Below are 20,829 nucleotides of genomic sequence, written 5' to 3'. Positions count from 1 at the left end.
CAGTGAATGCAGCAGTGTAAGGACCCAATGAGAAGGCAGGCTGGCTAATGCCCCCTGATCGACTATACAGCTAGATCGATGCTGGAACAAGGTAACGGGACCGAAAACAACAACTCTACAGGTCTGTTGAACTCTCGACTGGCAGCACACATATCTTTGTGTCGGCTTCCACCAACCCAGAACTACAAACGCTTCTAGCTACACTAGAATGCTAAATGGCAGCGGGTTATGTTCCCGAACGACTCCTGCTTCAACCTGTCATACAATGATAACACATACGTGAGCGACGCTATCCTAGTCAATGCAATTTGCCCGTGTGCAGTGTCAAGAGTCATAACTGATAAACAGGATGTATGAAATTATGGGGTGCTACAACACACAATCTTGGCTTGTCAGTGTTGAACCTTATAATGAGCAACCGTACAATGATTGCTGCTTCTGAGGAGTTCTAGAGCGCTTTCATTCAAACAACTCCGGACGACGGTTTCAGCATTACGAGGCCCGATCACACGTATCTCGGAACGCGCAAGTCTTCGACGACGCTCTCCTGACATGTCACCTTTCAAATATACCTGTGATGTAGTTAATTGGCATCTTATTTATTACAGTCTTCCAAAAAAAGCACAAATCTCTTGTGGACTCGCATAGAAGTAACATGGTAGTCGATTTTCCATGAACACATCCAATGCTTGTTTCATTCGACTGACTGTAGTACGTATTGATTTATCAAGGTTATTCGGTATCTAAGGTGTTGCACCAATCTGAAATTGTGCCAATTTCTGTATAGCCATGTGAATTTGGTATTGGAATTTTCACCGCAGAGCTTAATGATAGAAACTCTTATTCCATTTTATCTTCATTCATATTTTCAGTAACATTTCATGAACTTTCTATTGCAAGTCATCGTTGGAAGTAAGAGCTTTCACATTTTCGTAACTTATAAAATTAATTCTATTTTTTCAGCCAGATGAAGGGAGAGTGTACAAAGTTATTGGAAAGATGGGTCAAATTGTGACGGCGGAAACGAAGGACAAAAACTGGTTGGTGCCTCAGAACTTGTTGAAACTTTGGAAGAATGAATTCCCTTCAGAATTTAAAGTACGTACCATATATGTAAATAGTTAAAACTATATAAAAAAGTCAAATTCTAGGATTAAGAACTTTATTTTAGGATCTTCGGTATCTAAGGTCTTCTAAGCCCTTCACGTATGTAAGATGATGTCCCTCGGCAATAACAATAGGGGCAGGCATGGAAGGAAAAATAGAAACGGCCTTTTACAATCAGGAGGCACTGGGTTGTTGAAGAGGTCGTTATAAGTGAGAAATGGAGAACGCACAACCGCGAGTGACTTTTCGCGTATTTTATACGAATTCAAACTAGGATACTACAGCAAACAAAGAAACATTAAGATTGCGTTCAATCTAGGAATATAGAATGAACACACTATTGGCCTTTGGTTTCCAAATTTCGTTGCCCATAACAGCTTTTGAAAATGAGACTCCTGGGCACCGATCTACATCATATTCGGAGTACCTCGTCAGACAAAGCATAAAAGCAGACTCTCAGAAAAGTGTTCGTTCCATTGCAGACATGTTAGTTATACCTTTCGACTGTCGTTCGGCGGCGGTAAAAACGTTGGACACGTTACTGCTACACAAGTTGTCACCGGCTCACAACTATGATCAATAAGCTAAAAACTTTGGACTCGTTAGTGCTACATAAGTTGTCACCGGCTAACAAGAATCGATAAGATGAAAAAGTTGGACTCGTTAGTAATACATAAGTTGTCACCAGCTAACAAGAATGGATAAGATGAAAAAGTTGGACTCGTTAGTAATACATAAGTTTTTACCGGCCAACAAGAATCGATAAGATGAAAAAGTTGGACTCGTTGGTACTACATAAGTTGTCACCGGCTAACATGAATCGATAAGATGAAAAAATTGGACTCGTTGATGCTACATAACTTGTCACCGGCCAACAAGAATCGATATGGTGAAAAAGTTGGTCTCGTTAGTGCTACATAAGTTGTCACGGGCTTACAAGAACCGATAATATGAAAAAGTTGGACTCGTTGGTAGTACATAGTTTTTACCGGCTAACATGAATCTATAAGATGAAAAAGTTGGACTCGTTAGTGATAGATAAGTTATCATCGGCTAACATGAATCTATAAGGTGAAAAAGTTGGGCTCGTTGGTACTACATAAGTTGTCACCGTCTAACAAGAATCAATAAGGTGAAAAAGATTGACTCGGTGCTACATAAGTTGTCAGCGGCTAACAAAAATTGCCATCTGAAGGTGTGCAGTTCTATGAGTACACAAAGTATTGCACACACTATTAAAATTAATATTTTACATTTTGTCCTGTTATAAAATTGATTAGCATGTTTCATACATTATTTATATGTATGTAAAACAATCCAACCACTTTGTGATAAATTGACAATGTTGTCTCAGGTTCGATTCTAACTCGCGCCAAGGTTTTAAATAGATTGTGCGTAAATTTTATCAGGTTCTCCTGTTTCCTCTTACTTCCTTCATTGCACCATTTCGTTGGTTATCAGCATCATGTCTCTTAGCCACGGATTAGAAACGTTGGACATTAAGCCAGAAATTGAATTTTATTTTATTTCTAGTTAGAGGATTACTAGCAGCACATGGACACTGCGTCCACTCCAATATTGCCATTGACTCACCTTGTAATCACGTTGACTGTCGCTTGTACAGTGTCAATATACTAAATCTGTGGATGTCCACGAGCATCTAGGATCCTATAACAGCGAAAAATGAAAAGTGTTCCCAAACATAAGACTTCCAATTTTCTCTGCCAATTCGGTTGCTAATAACTACGACACTGCATAATTAAAATTACTGCATTTTAAATAAAATTATAATACATTCTAAAATCCATTTTGAGCGTAAAGGACATCTCCACCCAATGCATTATTGACTCCTACTTTCTTGAGCGGTGAGTACCAGGCTCGATATGGATATGTAGACAGCCGGCAGGCTCTGTTGGTCACAAATTCGTTGGTTTCGAGTCACAACGTGAGGTGTGTTCGAACAGGAGTCGGAAAACCAATCAACGGTGCCGACAGTTTGTAGTCACTTCTCGGGTCACCGTGCGCCACGGAGAGACTTCCGTTTGAGATCTCTGGGTATATCCTCATCTCCTGAATCTGCTGCGGAATTATATGCCACACACTACCCATGAAACTACAGACATCCAGCAGGATCCTCACAAGAAATTACGAGAACGGGCTCTGAAGCACGGATTGTTTATTTGTGGGTCGTGTATCTCCGGTGACCGACGGGCTCCTCGGGCATTGTGGAAGATACGCTAGTTTCCGAATATGTAAACCCTGGTGTCACATTGAAGTTGTTCTAGTGCCGGAGCTCAAAACGGCCAGACACTGCTTATCGCTCTCGCCTATTTCGTTCCATGTGTCATCTGAGCTTCGTTTGGTTCTACTAGTAACCCATTCCTGAGCTTAGTTGTGATATCTAGCAGTAGTGTGTTATGCAGGAGACTTCAATTTATTCCCTCACTCACACACACACACACTCGCACACACACACACACACACGCACACACCACACACACAAAATCCAAGCTCAGCTGACGCTTGGCTCGAAATAGTTGAGAGCGATCAGCGGTTTCTGGACGTTATGAGCTCCGGCACTGGAACAACTTTAAATGCGACATAGCGATTTGCATATTCGGAAACTGTCTACACTTTCTCCTCATAGCCACGTTGCCCGAGAGGCCTGTCGGTCACCGGAGATACGCGCCCCCACAAGTAAACAATACGTGCTTCTGGGCTGGTTTTCGTCACCTCTTGTGAGGATCCTGGTGGATGTCTGTGCTTTCATGGGAAATATGTCGTATGGAATTACGCACCAGAGTAGAAGATGAGGATAGACCCAAAGATCTCCACTGGAATCCTCTCCGGTGGCGCACGATGACCCTAGAAGTGACTACAAACGGTCAGGACCGTCGATCGCTTTTTCGACTCTTGTTCAAACATACCTTACTTTGCGACAATCGAAACCAACGTATTCGTGATCTACGGAGTCTACTGGTTCTCTATATACCCATATCGACCATGGTACTTACCGGTCAAGAAAGTAGGGAACCAGTGGAAATGTCCTTTCAATAATACAAAAGCTGCAAGCCCTTCCAGTGTGAGGCCGTGTGAGAATATTTCAGGCACAAAACAACACTTTCTCAAGTTAAAACCTAGTTCTAGAAATAATAATAGCAATAAACATGTTGAAATGTAAAACTAATATTGTAATTAGTGCTCTAATTTTAGGTCACTCTGCATGATGAGAAAGAAAGGAAGAGCATAATTTTCAAAGCAAAAGATTTCAACGTACTAGGTTTACCTGAGAATGTCACGCCTTCTGGGATGGTATATGTTACGGCGCCAGGTAAGTTTTATCTTAATTTATTATATATAATTCCATCTTTTCAATTTATAAGGGGAAAACTTAGCCATTTCGAATGTTTTCAACAATACATAACCTTATTTCAGGTTCTGGTTTGTTAGAAGACTTAAAGACTATATTCAGAAATAATTTTACATGTGTTTAACGTTAAACTAGGATTTCTCTAATGCATGATTATACATTCCCTATTCTAATATTATTCATGACTTTTATCCGAAGATCCAAGCAACGGCCTTTCCACAGGATTGTCCAAATAAATTATGAGAAAAGAGTATTTAATATTTTCTCTTACCTTATGTTCTACTAATGTGTTTGGACAATCCTATTGATAGGTCCTAGCTTGCCTCTATCAAAAAAGGCATCAGTTGTGGACAGAGACGCCGGAAGAAAATTTTTCCGTGGGGTCCATCTCCATGGTTGCTATTTTACGTCTGGTATTTAATACGTATTAAATATTACATAAACATTTTCTTGAGCGAGAGGGTTAGGTTCCTGCTCCCTACTGGCTTCCATGATTGTGGATAATTAAACTGTTCCTCAATACGTAAATTATAATCAACTGTTAATCAAATGCTTAGTACGACGTTAAACCGTTAATCAAATGCTTAGTACGATGTTAATCAGACGCATAATAATTCCTGCACATAGCTTTGAAGTTTGGGAAGATGATAGCTGCAAACATAGGTACAAATTCAATAAATCTTAGGCATTTCCTTCGCTAAATGTTTTGTGTCATTTTAATTTGTTTTGATACAGTATACGTTTAGTTCATAGTAATGGTAGCAGCCGCAAAAATGAGGAGGAACGCGGTGGGACGTCGTTCTCCCACTTCCGAAAATATATATGGCGTCTCTTCCATTTCCTAAAATCTACAATGGGTAAAGATAGGTACGGGAGACGGCGTGATGTCATATGCACTTTCCATATCTACTTTCAGCCCTGAATGGTAGTGTAAGTAGTTAGTAATAGTGGTTATAAGTGTTAGAGGCAACGCGGGTAATAACATACAGTGAAAGTCATAAGTATTCATACACGGACTGCAAGCTATGATTAAATGCATGTAGTTCCGAATTTGTTGGAGATAGAACATTGAAACAAAAGGTACTGCATTCTCCATTAATTTGTTTATTATTTACAAAACAAACGTTCCGGGAATGCGAAAACATAGACGAATTATGGAAAGGAAACAAAAATGAACATGGTTTTAACGTGTCAAAAGTATTCTTGCACTAAAACTAAAGACAAACACGTCCAGCTGCTCGAGTTGTTTTCACATAGAACGCCCTCTGGCGGTTTCCAAAGCTAAACATGATCACAGGCCAGTGAAGTATCATTCAAGTTCAAAGAGTGATTCAAGACGGAAGACGTAATGGGTCAAAAAGGGACGGAGACGAACGGAGATGCAGAAAGAAAAAATTGTAACAAGTAGGGCTCGAAAGTTGAAGACCTAAAAATTGCATAAAAAGGATTTATAAAAAGACCTAAAAATATATTTTAAAAAAGAACCTAAAAACTGGACAAAAGGACGTAAAAATAAGACCCAAACTTAATTAATACCATGCTCAAGAAATACAAGCTTCTCGTATGTTAAAGGTCTGTCCTTCTTCCACAAACTGAAGTACAAACTAAAATAAGAAACTTTCCCCACCCTTACCTCCCTTGCTGGAGGACATTGTTACGCCTCCTTATCAGACTTGTGATTGTTGCAGATCTGGTCTTATCAATCCAGTCGTTGAAGAATGTCTTATCTTTTGAATTTTCTTTATTAAAGGAAATATATTCAAGAGAAGGTGTGATTCGAGTTAATAGCCAGTAAATGTATTGTCGAAAGATTTAGTGCAAAGAAGAACGTTAGCATCTATAAAAAGCTTTTAAAAGAGTCTAATAAACAAGAAAAGCCGAAACAGGCAAAAAAGGACAAATAAAATTCACAATTTTCTAGCCTACAATGACTCAAAATGAACATAAATTAAGTTAAGCCTCGCCTTCTGGCACTTGTAAAAGAGACGATTTTTCCTCAACTTCCAGGGCCTAGTTGTGAGGCTTCATAACAATCTATCATTGCCTGCAAATCCTTACGGGAGATTTGAGGTATTATCGGAAGACCACGTTCGACCGTGCAGTCAATCACGGATTGACACTGCGAAACAAACACAGTCAAAAACATGCCGCGAAGTGGACGTCCATGGAAGATCTTTGGAAGATGTGAATGCTGCTGAATGAAATTAAGAAGAACCCAAGAATCATTGCTCTGCAGATGATGGAAGAAGCAACCAAATCATGTATGTTAGTTTCGGAAAGCATTGTGCGTCGTACGTACAAAAACAAGGATATAATGGGCATGTTGCTCGAAAAATGTTTTTTTCTGAGATGAATAGGAAGAAGCGGCTTCGATTTGCAGCAGGTTACTTAAACAAAGATAAGGCTTTGTGGGAGAAAGTGATATTCTCAGACAATAGTAAATTTAATGTGTTTGGTTCCGACGGTAGGCAAATAGTGTGGCGGAAGCCAAATACAGAGATGGACCTGAAAAATCTGAGGCAAACCGTCAAGCATTGAGGTAAAGGAGCGCTAGTTTGGAGGTGCATGAGTGTTTCGGGAATGGAGAAGTTGACAATTATCGACGATATTATGGACCAGCATATGTACATTACATTGGCATCTTAAAGAAAAAATCTATGGCCTAATGCTGATCAAATGGGCTTTGCAAGACCACTTTATTTTTAAACAGGACAATGATCCCAAACACATAGCACACAATGCAAAGCTCTGGTTACTATACAATGTGACATAGCAACTGGCCACTCCTCCTTAATCACCTGGTCTCAATCCGATGGAGCATTTATAGCATTTACTTGGAAAGAAACTCCGCAAGCGCAGCATTACTAGTAAACGTTCTTTACAAGCTACAATTGAAGAGGAATGGGCTTCTATAACAGTCGAAGATACTCGACATTTGGTGCACTCAATGCCGAAGCGCCTTTTAGCTGTAATTAGGGCCAAAGGTAGGGTACCCGACCAAGTATTAAATCATGCACAATTATATTCTTTCTTGACGATTCGTAAGTGTACGAATACTTTTGACACATCAAAGCCATGTTCATTTTTGTTTCTTTTGCCATTATTTGTCTATCTTTTTGCAGGAACGTTTATTTTGTAAATGACAAAGAACTTAATGGAGAATGCAGTATCGTTTGTTTCAATGTTCTGTCTCCAACAAAGTCGAAGCTACAGGCGTTTATTGATAGCTTGCAGTCAGTGTACGAATACTTATGACTTTCACTGTATATATTTTAAATTCCAAATTTATGTCTCCAATCATAGAAAATGTCGCTGCCTCCGTGCTTGCCATCGGTTTTCTGTGGCAACCCTATACACAAGCAGGGTCTTAATTTGATAGCCTCCTATTTAGGAGTTTATTCGTGTTATAAAGGGACACCTTAAATCCTAACTAATGAGTACTTTAGATCATCAACGCTTAAGGCAATATTTATTATCTCTATTACAGAACTGAGGCCCCGTGATAAGATGTACCTTATAACAGAGGTTGTTTACTGTGAGACCTTGGAGCTGATCGTGTTTATGAGAGGCGAGGAAAAGAAGCTTTTTGTTAACGAACGAAAGCCTATTGCTTTCACTTACAGCAAATACAAGTTGACCAAGGAGGGTCTCGTTGGACATAAGGTACAGTATCAATGTCTTTTTTTTTTTTTTTTTTTTTTTTTAGAATTAACGATACCAAAGAATGTAAAACAGAGTTTCCCGAACACTTATTGTGAGGTAGAAATCAGTGACTAGCTAACTTCCATTTAACTCAATTTAAAATAACTTCACTAGAACTTCACTAGTGTCACAGCTACAGATGGTGATCAGAAAAATGGAAACACCTGTAGTTGGCAATACGTCAGATGTATGGGTTGGCAGTGGTGTCGTGGCGCCCGCAGCACCGGACCACTGGTGGTGGTGTGTTAGGACGGTCTCCATATTACGTCAGGCGCAGTGGAACAGCAGTATCCAGTGGCTGCAGCAGACGGAGGTAGTGTGAAATGGGAGACCTCTCAGATTTTCAAAGAGGGCAAGTTGTTGGTGCGCGGTTATGTGGAGTGAGTGTGACGGCAGTGGCTACTGTGTTAGGTGTGTCGCGTGGGACAGTGTCGAAGATGATGACGGCCTACACAACACACGGGAAAACCACATCGGGGAAGCGGAACAGTGGGCGGAAGAAAATCATGAGTGACAGGTCACGCCGGGTATTAAAGCGCACTGTCACGCAGAACCGTCGTGCCACTGCGGAGCAAGTGACGGAGGAACTCAATCAGCACCTCCCCCACCCTGTTTCGACAATCACAGTCCGCCGCGAATTACATGACATGAACTTACGGGGTCGTGTTGTACGGGCCAAACCGCTCATCAGGGACCATAACGCTTTCGCACGCCGCAAATGGTGCCGCGATCATGCAACTTGGACCGTTGAGGACTGGAAACGTGTGATATGATCGAATGAGTCATCCTTCACCCTATTCCCAACCACGGGCCGTGTTTATGTGTGGAGAACGCCCAAAGAAGCTTATGATCTCCGCCCAACTGTGAAACAGGGCGGCGGCTCGGTGATGCTGTGGGCCGCAATATCATGGTTTTCATTTTGTCCTGTGTTCACACTTAGCGGACGAATCGCTGCCAACGATTATGTCGCAATTTTAGGAGACCACTTGCATCTTATGGTCCGGATGTTGTTCCCGAACAATGACGCCATCTTCCAGGATGATAATGCACCCATTCACACAGCTGGCGTTGTTGCAGCGTGGTTTGAGGAACATCGGGATAAAGTTCAACACCTCCCCTGGCCCACCCAATCCCCAGATCTCAACATAATTAAACATCTGTGGTCCGTCTTGGAAATACGACTCGGCGACGATTTCCAGCTCCATCCTCTCTCACAGAACTGGCCGATGCCCTGCACGAGGAATGATGTAAAATTCCACTTGCTGCCATTCACGACCTCTATGCCTCCATCCCACGTCGCATCAAGGCTGTTCTGAAGGCGAAAGGTGGCCCAACACCATATTAATCTGGTAAGTTGCAATTTCGTTCAGGTGTTTCCATTTTTCTGATCACCATCTGTACTGTAGCAGCACACTTGGTAGGCACTACACACCAAAACTTACGTTGACAATTTAACACAGGTCAGTGGTTAAGATCTGGTGTCGCTGTTAACAAACGCTCAATGTTAACTGGTTTAACACAGAGGTAGTGTTGAACGTTGGCCGGATTAAGGGGGAGGGCTTAGGGGGGCTATAGCCCCGGATCTCCAGGTGGACAGGGGCCTCCAGTCTTCTCAAAATCTCAACTCGCTAACTAAAAACAACCATAAAGATATAATCATCATCATAAAATAAAATATGACCAAAAATATGAAACATATTCCCTTAACTTTCCTACTGTACTTTCACAGAAATGTGTTAGGTGAAGTCAGCAGGGGCCACATATTTTTTCTACCCCCGGAACTCCAGATGAGTTAATCTGGTCCTGTGTTGAACAGTGTGAAAATATCTCGGAGATGCCAAAGAACTACGTGAATGCAGGGGCGTAAATAAGGGCCCCGCAGACTCCGCATTGTGAGAGGCCTAAGCCATCAGGTGGCCCCAACTCGTGAAGTGGGACGTAGAGAAGGCGCCCCTCTCCAAGCTGTTTGCGGGGTGACCCCCAAGCCTTTAGTTACGCCACTGTGTGAATGAAAGAAGAAACACCGTTATGGTGTTCTTTCAATATATTATCTGTGTTGTTAGTAACACACCAAAGCGCATGGAAAACGCAGATTATCAATATTGATAATAATATTATTTGTCAGTGATCTTTGAAACCTTCTATTTGCTACGAATAACAGCTTAAAGGAGCAGTTCGACTTAAAAATGCATTCTTTACAATTTATTTCCATTTGTAGAGTTGAAAATTCTAAAAGGAATGTTGTTTGTTGGATCGCGATACGTTGAGTCGTTAGCGAGTAACAGAGGAAGAAAGATTTTGTGATGACGTCATAGGTGGTCAAGGAGCGAGAGCAGGCTTACATACTACACAGTGCCAAGCATTTCGTTTGTGAGAGGTGCGTTGAGTAGTTTGTTACCATTTTTCCGACATTCATAAATATTCATAAGTGTCGATATTTTCAACATGTTAGCACTTCCTAATACACGGACGGTTGACAGTTTGAAGAATGGATACACCTTTTTTAAGCATAGTAATGATCTTGTAAATGATACAGAAGAAATACGATAATACATGCAACTGCGGACGAATATTGTAAATGGACTAGAGAACATGACATATAATAAATATGTCCGGTTAAAGAAATACTAATTGGACAAGCAGAATACAGAAAGACCTTTCGGAAATAAAATATGCATATCACACACGTAGAACAAGCTAATATATTGTTGGATTCATTAATATGCATCACATGTAATGCGGCAGCTGATGTTCGTCGTTGGAAACTTTTCTTTCACTCATTCCAACGATCAAAATTCTAGAATATTCTCCAACATCAGCTGTTGCGTTACATATCATGCATATAAATGAATCCAACAATATATTAGCTTGTTCTACGTGTGTGATATGCATATTTTATTTCCGAAAGGTCTTTCTGTATTCTGCTTGCCCAATTAGTATTTCTTTAACCGGAAATATTTATTATATGTCATGTTCTCTAGTCCATTTACAATATTCGTCCGCAGTTGCATGTATTATCGTATTTCTTCTGTATCATTTACAAGATCATTACTATGCTTAAAAAAGGTGTATCCATTCTTCAAACTGTCAACCGTCCGTGTATTAAGAAGTGCTAACATGTTGAAAATATCGACACTTATGTATATTTATGAATGTCGAAAAAATGGTAAAAATCTACTGCGGTGGCACGTTCTAAGTGCGGTTTCCATTTCCAGAACTGATTGCAAAGACTTACAAATATCTACATGTAGAAAATGATATATGATGGTGGGCTGTACAAACGTTTTTATAATACTATAAACCGTATCCTATAAAGCATAAATTCAGCGTTTCAAAAAAAATCGAAACCAATATCATGTAAATAGATGGCGGACGAGATTGCTGCAACACCTAAGTACATTTTCTTTAATCATTCTCCCGATTCCCAAACATAAGTATGTTCATTTTCACGTTTTGTTGCAATTTTTAACGCTGACCCTATAATTTTGTGCTTCAAGGTATGTACAGGAGCGCAACATATGAGGCAAAAATGAAATAACATCTGTAAAGTATGCCAGAAGACGAAAAACACTTCACCGGTTAAATTTCATTTATTCGCATAGCTGTCCGCGGAACAACTCTCATCACCCTTTTCGTCATCGTTGTCACAGGACACACAGAAATTAAACGATGAATGTCTTGAGGAACAGTCATCGTCACTGATTCCCTCTACAAGCCGGTATATTTCATTCCTTAATTCACATTGTATAGCTTATTTCTAAAGCAGTATCTTCAGAATCATGAGTGACATCGTCTCTATTACCCTCTAATGCCTCGTCTTGACTACAACCGTCAATTGCGTCTTGTACGATATTTGTACGTTGGTAACTGGACATAGATCGGTGCTTGTTCAATGGCTCCGATTTTAAACCTTTCACTAATATACTTCGAACAGCATTCTTTCTCAGTTTGCGTGTAAATAATTCTCCTGGCATTAGCCAGAAGTGGATCTAGACGGTAAAAACTCAGGGGGGAGTCAGAACCCAGACTATAATAGGTATATCATGTTTACTAAAAACTTTCAAAAATATCTAAACAATAGCTTAAATCAATTTTGTCGTCACCGACCCACTACCCCAGCCTAGATCCGCCACTGGCATTAACTTTTCTTTCAGTAAACTTGAGTTCTTGAAGACAGGCTCTTCAAGATGTTTGGAACAGAGATAGAGTGGGTCAGTGGGTCAAGTTTTCTGAGTGGGTCAGTGGGTCGTGGGTCAACAGTATGTGACCCACTGTGACCCACCACCCACCGTGACTCACTGCGACCCATGACCCACTGTGACCCACCACCCACCGTGACCCACTGCGACCCACCACCCACCGTGACCCACCGATCTACCGACCCTCTCTGCTCACTGCATTGTAGACAGTATTTTGAAGACTGGTAAATTTGCCTCCGTTTTACTTTCAAGACCTTCCTTTCCCTTCCTTTTCCACTTGTTTCTGTCTACTTATCTGAGGTGAGTATATCTAACCAAGTGAAAAAAGAACTTCAGGCACTTTTGGATATTGATATTTTTAATTGTAATAATAGCAATAGGACTTACACTACAACTTGGCTTTCGAGACCTGTGAGTTTTTAGAGATAACTACTGGAAAAAAATGCATTTTTGAATCACTGAAATATATAAATTGTTATATAAAAAATTGAATGTAACTATGTGTACCTGATCATCACGGTCAAATTGAAAAGTCAAATGAAATTACTTTTGGTATATAGTTAGGCCTTAATCCAAACTAGGATGTTATATTGCTTTCATTATAATGTATAATATCCTAAGGGGGTAGTGAGGATCCGAAATTTTGCAAAAAAGAATAAAATAAAATGAGTATCTCGCAAGCCGTTAAACTTATGGAGCTAAAATTCAGTGTATTAACTCATTATTGAAAACAAACAGAATGTGTCCTAGCATTTTTTAAAATTCTCCTTTATGTGGCGGGGTGCACTTTCTATATATGGAAAGTTGGTAGTGAGTTCGTTTGTAAAAAATGATCGAAAACGATCGATGTTATTTCAGAAAAAAAATCAAAAACAAAAAATACAGTGCTTGGCTTCATATATCTATTGCTTTCTGCTATAATAATTGCTGAAGCTTATGTTTATTATATGGAGCGCTCACAACACAGGTCAATCAACCCATAAAGTTGTGAGAAAAATAGGCATAACATTTGTACTGGAAGCTTAATTACACGGAAATTTGAAGTTTGGATTGTACGCATAATTGTATGGAAAATTTTACACTTTTTCTCACTTTACGTTGGTCTACTTACTTTGATTCGGAACTTTAAAATTTCATCCTTTTTTCCACTGACAAGTATTGATAATTCAACAAGGAAATAATTATACTATGATAATTTAATTGAAATTCATCGTAATTTGGCACATGGCAAACAGCAGTGTGATAATTGAAGAGGAAGAAGGAGGGAAATTCCATTCACCTCTGAACACTTTCCAGGAACCTCGTTCCCTTTCGCTTTCTAGACGGGGGAGGGAACTTGGTAATGGTATCAAACCTTCATGTGTAATTACAAAAATTAAATTTATAAACAAATAAGAAATCATCAGTTTATCAGGCTTTAATTGATAATTTATTCACAATATTCCCTATCAAAGGCGTGGTAGATGAAGTTTCTGTTCTACATGGGTCGACATTGCCAACTGACATGGTCGATATGGAAAAGATGTTGTATGGTGATAGAGAGATTATACTACTTGCTGAGTATTTCAAACCTGACCAAGAAAAATCGTTATCAGACTTAAGTCTAACAAGTAGATTGTCGATGAGAAGTTGCAGAAATCGGGTAGAAGTATTATCAATTTCCACGGCAGAGTGCGAACGGGGATTTCCCCTTATGAATTTACAGATGCCTGATATTAGAAATAGACTAAGTGCTCAAACATTGTCTAACTTGTTGCTCATCAATGTTAAGGGCCCACCGCTAGACATGCTCAAAATAGACGAGCTAGTTATTTCTTGGCTGAAGGATGGATATCATTCCACTGCGAATGATTTACCGCCAAAAAGTTACCTACAGGAAATAAATCTGATTTCAGATTTGTTTTAAGGTGGAAAATTACGACTTACGGAAAATGTACACTTGTATTACTAATGGCTTATTTGTGTTATTCAACTTTGTACCTAATTTTTAGTAGGTCTCTTCTTTGCTTTAGGTAAACTATTTTGAATAAATATTCATAATAATTGCAATTATGCATATTTGTAACTTAAATTTAACATGGTGTTTTAGTGATTACACAAATTACAATTATGAGCATACTTTATGGAGATACTCTCACAGAGGGTAACCGAGCACCTTTATACCCTATGAACAACTGATTTTTCAAGTCTTTTGTGAGAAAAATACTGTGAACTGAGAAACCATATCCTTTTCCATATTGTACAGGGGTATTTTCCTGCGAATAGAAGTTTCTTGTGGAATGCGTTCAGAAATTAACACTTGCAAGAATACTCTCTTAGTACAAGTATATTTTAGGCACACACTAATTTCCCCCACCTCGAACTGTTTCAATTTCCTCACTGACAAACACTTTACCATTTTATATCGTAAAGGTCAGATCCACCGTTATTGTAACAGAGTGGTGCTTGAGCGATTGACTAGAAATTCAAACTCCGATTAGTGACAATTTCACAGTCTTGTTTTATTACAAGTGTAAACTCTTTAGTCAGTTCAGAAGAGGCCGTGGATCGTGTTCAGAGTTGATGACGATGGATTTTGGTGAGTCAGAGTAGGTCAAAGTGGATGAGAGTGGTTCATGGTTGGTGGTGGATCACGGTGGGTCAGAGTAGGTCACGGTGGGTGGTGGGTCAGAGTGGGTCACTGTGGGTGGTGGATCATGGTGGGTCGAAGGTCAGAGTGGGTCATGGTGGGTGGTGGGTCAGTGAGCCGTGGGTCAAGTTTTCATTGACCCACGCCAACTCTGGTTTGGAACACGAGTGATTTTATTTGGTACATTTTTTCCCATTGATTTTCTTGAGCCATCATTTATATCGATCTGGTGATTTCTCACGACTTAGAAACAAAAGGAAAGATACTTTATGTCCTCAGCTTTAATTGCACAAGAATTACAGCAGGTGTTAGGCATTTCTACTTCACTTCACAGACACAGCACGCGCTGTACTAACACGTGTTTTCTACTTCACACTAGTGTTTCTTTCAGAAAAAAATCCGGGGTGGGCACTTACAAGTTAGTATTCGGAGAAGCACATTATTTTTACACAGTACTATTCTATTTATTATATTATAGACCTATTATTTTGGTCTCCTACGGCGGAATCTCTCAGAACTCCGGGAGACATTGCCACCCTAAAATCAGTCTGGAAGAAACACTCTTTCGCACAACAAACGTAATTACTGCTCTCTCTCTACTCTTTTTTATACTAATGCTGTAGGAAAAACAACTAACCAAAACGTCCCTCAAGAATTCAACACAGAGCAAGACTGCTAACAAATCCAAAACACAATCTATTAAATCAAATGCACTATTAAAAGTTTATCAGCTGCGTACAAGCGAGTGGTTGCTGACTCACATTGAGTTTCTCGCGTATCCCACCAGTGACGTCAACATTTACGATTCATCAAAAACAAATGCCTGTAGAAGCTGAACGAGATATAAAAAACGAGCCTATCAAGATATAAAAGTACGGGTCTCTTATTTTTTGTTACTCTTTCTATTGCACCAAACTTGTTTTTAACTCGAACTCCTCCTTTAACAAAGTAATCGCAGTCGACTCAAAGTCCTCTGTATCAAATAGACAGCTGCACGTTGCCTTTCAAGGATTTCATTAATATCTTACTAATTGATGTTGATAATTCGTATTAGTTTCCACGAGCAAATGTGTATGCGGTTTATTTGACATTTAAACCAAGTAACATATAACGGTATGGACTGGCATGAATTTTTAAATCAACCCTCGTATTATTCCAACATCAATTCTTAGAAATATAACGCAATCAGCTAACATTTGGAGGAGAACAATGCTAAGGAATTTGTCACCCAAAAGGTGCCTCACTTTTCCAGACAGCCCTGCTTCCTCCCGTCAGCCCATATTAGGAAGAGGAATTTAGCTACTCTCGTGCTGTCCGCCCACGCACCAAGCCCTCATGACGATGACAGATTTTTACGTGACAATGTAAAGTCTATCAATAATCGTCAATTCCACGACTTATTGGAACAATCAGTGTTTTTAATGTGATTTCTATTAACCTATGAACCATTCTTTATATATTATTAACAATATAATAAAGTAAAAACTTAATGTTTTCTACGAACTATATTTTAATTGGTTAGTGTATTCTTGCGCTGTTAACTGGCAACGACGAAAAAGCGCAAGAGAGTATTGCTCACTCGCAAGGTAGGAGTCATCATGTGAGAGTCCAAGTGAACGAACGAAAAGGTTCTACAAATACTCTCGAATGAGAGAGTATTACTGGTTGTAATGTAAAAGAGAGCGTTGATTTCTGCTAAACGACATGGACTTATTCAACACAAGCTCTCATGTGGAATTAGTCAATTCAATTGAATACTTTTCTGATAGTGCTACACCAAATTTGTATATTTAACAGTTGTGATATTGTGAAATCAATAATGTCTTTTATCGTATTATTGTAATGAACATCTTTACAGTTAAAATCAATGAAGAAACTCCTCTTTGATTTGTCGTGCATTCCAGAAATGAAACCATCGAGCTAAGTCATCTTCAAGTAGCAGTGTAAACGAAATCTTCCTTATGAACGTGTATTGGTGTTCGTCATTACGTCCGTCTATATCGCTCGCGTGAAAGCATTATCCCGAAATCTTTTACAAGGGCCAGTTTATCGTTGAGTGAAATATTATTCATAATTTGCAAATGTTATTATTTTAAATCATATGTAGTCCGTACAGTGAAAGTGAATGTTAATATAGTGCTAATCTACAATTCTTGTTATTTTTTCTAAAAGTGAAATAATAATGATAAAATGTGTTTTATAAGTTATTTTTTCTTTTAGTGGTTAAAATGTGTATAAGTTAAAGCATATGTCACAAGGTAAGGTATTTCTAATCAGTGGAGGGCAAACATTACTTTCGTCTCCCACTACTCATCTGGCGTAAATCTCACTTGGCTGTCCCACCTTGTATTTTTTTTACAGGTATTGACTAGTATATCCTGGAGCTGACGCAACAGCGACGGTGGGTAGACGACAATCGCCTCTAGTTGGTGTAACGCCCGAATCCTAGGACCGTGGGGGGTGAAGACACTTATTTTGTAACCAGTTTCTCGAACTGGAAGAAACGAGTATCGAATCCCATTCCCCTTATAAACAAAGAACGATTGTATTTTCTGTAATCTTTCACAAATATTATTTTGTCAGTGTATGAATTTTCTGTCAAAATTTACGTGAGTGGAGATGCTGCCATTTTGTTTTAGATTTTCTTACGCCTATTTTCGTTGTATTTTCTTCTATAAATACCATGGACCTTATTCCGTATCAGACTTTGCAAAAATTATCCAATTAATTATAATTGTCATTCCTATTGTAGCAAACTAAACTATACATGATCATAGTTTTCCATCAAATGTTATATCAAACTTATCTTTGATAATCATTTGGTGAAATATGTTGGCTAAAACTTTTACGCGCACTATAAACGATCAAATACAAAACTTAATTTTGCTGCTTATTTGTTCACAGTTCTTCATTCAATTGTTACATGTATTGGTAGGGATAGACTGTAACGCAGTACTCGCTTGAGACAGTTATTTAAAAGGAAGCCGTTTGAATCGTAAATCTTAAAACAAACGAGTAGGTCTAATTGTAAATATGAACGTTCATGTGAAATGTGAACGCTCACCAACGTGTAGTCTGTAGTCTTATTGTAATAGTCTTTAAGTTTACAAGTTGTGCAAAACGACGCTGCTTGTAGGCATTAATAAGCATTTCAATTGCTTCCCGTACTCACGTATAGCTCCACCGCACAATGATTCTCGTTGTTTCTTTGATGCAATGTTGGATAAAAATAGAACATGTTAGATTTGGAACTTCCTGTATACAATAAAAGACAAATTCTGATGAAGGCAAAGATAATTTGCCAAAACTGTGACGTTATTATTTATTAGTTAATATATTCTTTGGTCAGAATTTATCTTTTATGGTATATGAACTATATATATATATATATATATATAATTTATAAATAGTTAATCGGACAGTTTTCGTGTAATTTACAGTCTAAACTAACCTAACCTAATTCAGTAACAGGGAAGCGAACGTAAACAAACTACCTAATCTAATCTAACTTAGTAATTGAAGAAATGACCAAATTTTAAGGTTTGTAAGCCTTAACATTTTGGACGTACTCTGCGGCACAAAGGTCCAAGAAAATAAAACTTCAGAAAGCCTAGGGTATTTAACTTAAAACATAAAAGTGATGTAAAAATATTTTGTCAAGTGATCCCATTTTCCTCGTGTGCACGTAGGACCTACTATAGTTAAAGATTTGTCATACACATACTTAAGTTCCCTTTCCTCATTAGCCCTTCTATAAGAAACAATAGATTTTATTTGTAAAATCTTTATTTTAATGCTGGGCATTCTCAATTTGAACCTCATGATTTAGCATTTCCACGAAACCTTTCATATTTAGAAATGTAATAGTTGCAAAGTGATATAGAAAGTACGGCAGATGAATGACACAGAGGAACAAACGTACAAGGACGGGTGCCATTGATAGTTTGAAACAGAGTTACGGTAATAATAAGTTGTATTTTACATTTCTTTCAAGTAATTTATTGAAATTTCTTTAATTCAAATGTTTGATCCTTTTAATATAACCTTCTCAAAGTTCACGTCCTACCCATAATCCTTTTCTTTTCACCTGTTACTGCTATTGTAATTTCGTCCTGTAAATATTCTGCTATAGCTTAAGATAATCTTACAGTAACTTCTTATTAATTTAAATTGCTGGTCAATTTAGAATCGACCAAGGGAGAGCAAGTCGACAAGTAGCCTTCAATTTTGGTTGAAATCAAATAGATCTAAACGTAGTAGACGTAGTCACTTCGATGTAGTAGCAACTGCAGAGAATTGATTAGTCGTGGGACTAAGTCGAACAAGTGAATACAGGGAGAGACATGAAGACACTACCTACTTCGTACATATTTCTCACACAATTATATGGCTGGAGAACTGGCCATAAGAAGAGGCAACCCCCAACAGATGTCTAAAGGCCAGGGCCCTTGAAGAACCCGTCAAAAAATTATATTTTAGAAATTACATTTTCTTCATTCAATTGTAACTTTTTGTTATTAGTTTAGGATAGCAACAAAATAATCATAACTCTTCAAGAGATTAAATTCAATAAAATTATATTTTAAAAAGGTAAAATTAGTGAGTTTCTAAACACCTTTTGGTGACAAGATTAGAGTTTAGTCCACTAATACACTACAATATGTTTGGAAAAGACTTTTAGACACAGTTAGGACACTTTACACATTACCGATTCTATTTGAACACATATTGACCCCCTTTTAGATACTGTTTTTTCCAAGTATGTCCGAAATGTGTTTACAGAATGTAACATAGCTTTGTGTTCAAAGTTTTCCCCGAGAATAAATGTTTTAAATATGTTACACTATCACTTCTTTTTTAATAATTAACGCTTCTTCGACACGCGAAGCACACTTTTTAATCACTATTTGATCAATTTTCTCGTCAGAAACTGTTCTAAAAAGGTTTAATTGATGTTTTATTTTTTACAGTGTAATAAAAGAATTTAGCTACTATTGAATTTTTGCTTCACTGTTTTTTTTTTTTAAATGGAGTTGGGGAATAGTGGGGCCCATGAGGCCTGATCCCTGCATCTTATGAAAATTAATAGACTACAATATAATAATATAAATAAAGTGTGGGACACAGTAGTTTAATACATACTACTAACTATGAGTTCGACATTGAGCGAAATGTGTCTTCATAAGTAAAGTATGAATCAGGCCCGTAGTTAGTGGGGGCTCAGCCTCCTGAAACATTTAGTTGTTACTTAGCATGTATTTATGAATGTAAAATTAACTCAAGCCAAACCCTCCTTTTTTAAAAGTGACCTTTTCCGCCCCATTAATGTTCTGGCTACGGATCTGATGTGAATATTATTAAATCCAAAGTCTAATATTTTAATGAAATACATAGGGCACATAACAAAATACAAAATAACTTGAATTATTCTCAAATTATGCTTCTACTTGGCTTACCTATATTTATCTCTAAACACTGAATCTATGAGTATTGTGACAATAAAAACTGTGTAGATTCAACTGCAGATAACACTCTATAAGCAATATTAGGACAATCGTTTGCAACGCCATCTTTACGTTAATTATCGCAATTCGCAATCCTTGAACAGTGGAAGCAGTGCAGTTCGTTTACATGCGCTGGGAAATTATTATATATATTCAATTCCATTTCATTGGCAAAAGCTCAGAAATGCTCCCAATTACAACTCAGATCCAATATTGGCAGTTGGGCCTAATATTGGCTATATTGTTTCCCGCTGTTGGGACTATACTATCTGTGTTACTACAAGCATTTCATTTCAGAAAAATAGTTTCGCTGCAGTT

General features: G+C 38.4%; 1 protein-coding gene across 3 annotated transcripts in view; it reads left to right on the top strand.

Annotated features, from left to right (window-relative positions):
- LOC145681306 (uncharacterized protein C11orf42-like) overlaps window positions 1-20,829 on the top strand; it is a 130,239-nt gene that overhangs the window by 29,703 nt on the left and 79,707 nt on the right. For 2 of the 3 annotated variants that reach the window (XM_081752966.1, XM_081752965.1), the window contains exons 2-4: window positions 964-1,098; window positions 4,321-4,438; window positions 7,965-8,140. In XM_081752966.1, coding sequence (XP_081609092.1) covers window positions 964-1,098; window positions 4,321-4,438; window positions 7,965-8,140 — 429 coding nt within the window. The remainder of the gene's footprint in view (window positions 1-963; window positions 1,099-4,320; window positions 4,439-7,964; window positions 8,141-20,829) is intronic. The other variant, XM_081752967.1, reaches the window with a different exon arrangement.

Source organism: Thermobia domestica, chromosome 3 (genome assembly GCF_964235325.1).
Source record: "Thermobia domestica chromosome 3, izTheDome1.hap1.1, whole genome shotgun sequence".
NCBI classification, from domain to species: Eukaryota; Metazoa; Arthropoda; class Insecta; order Zygentoma; family Lepismatidae; genus Thermobia; species Thermobia domestica.
The sequence above is the reverse complement of the archived record's forward strand: the minus strand, read 5'-3'. Positions and strand labels throughout refer to the sequence as shown.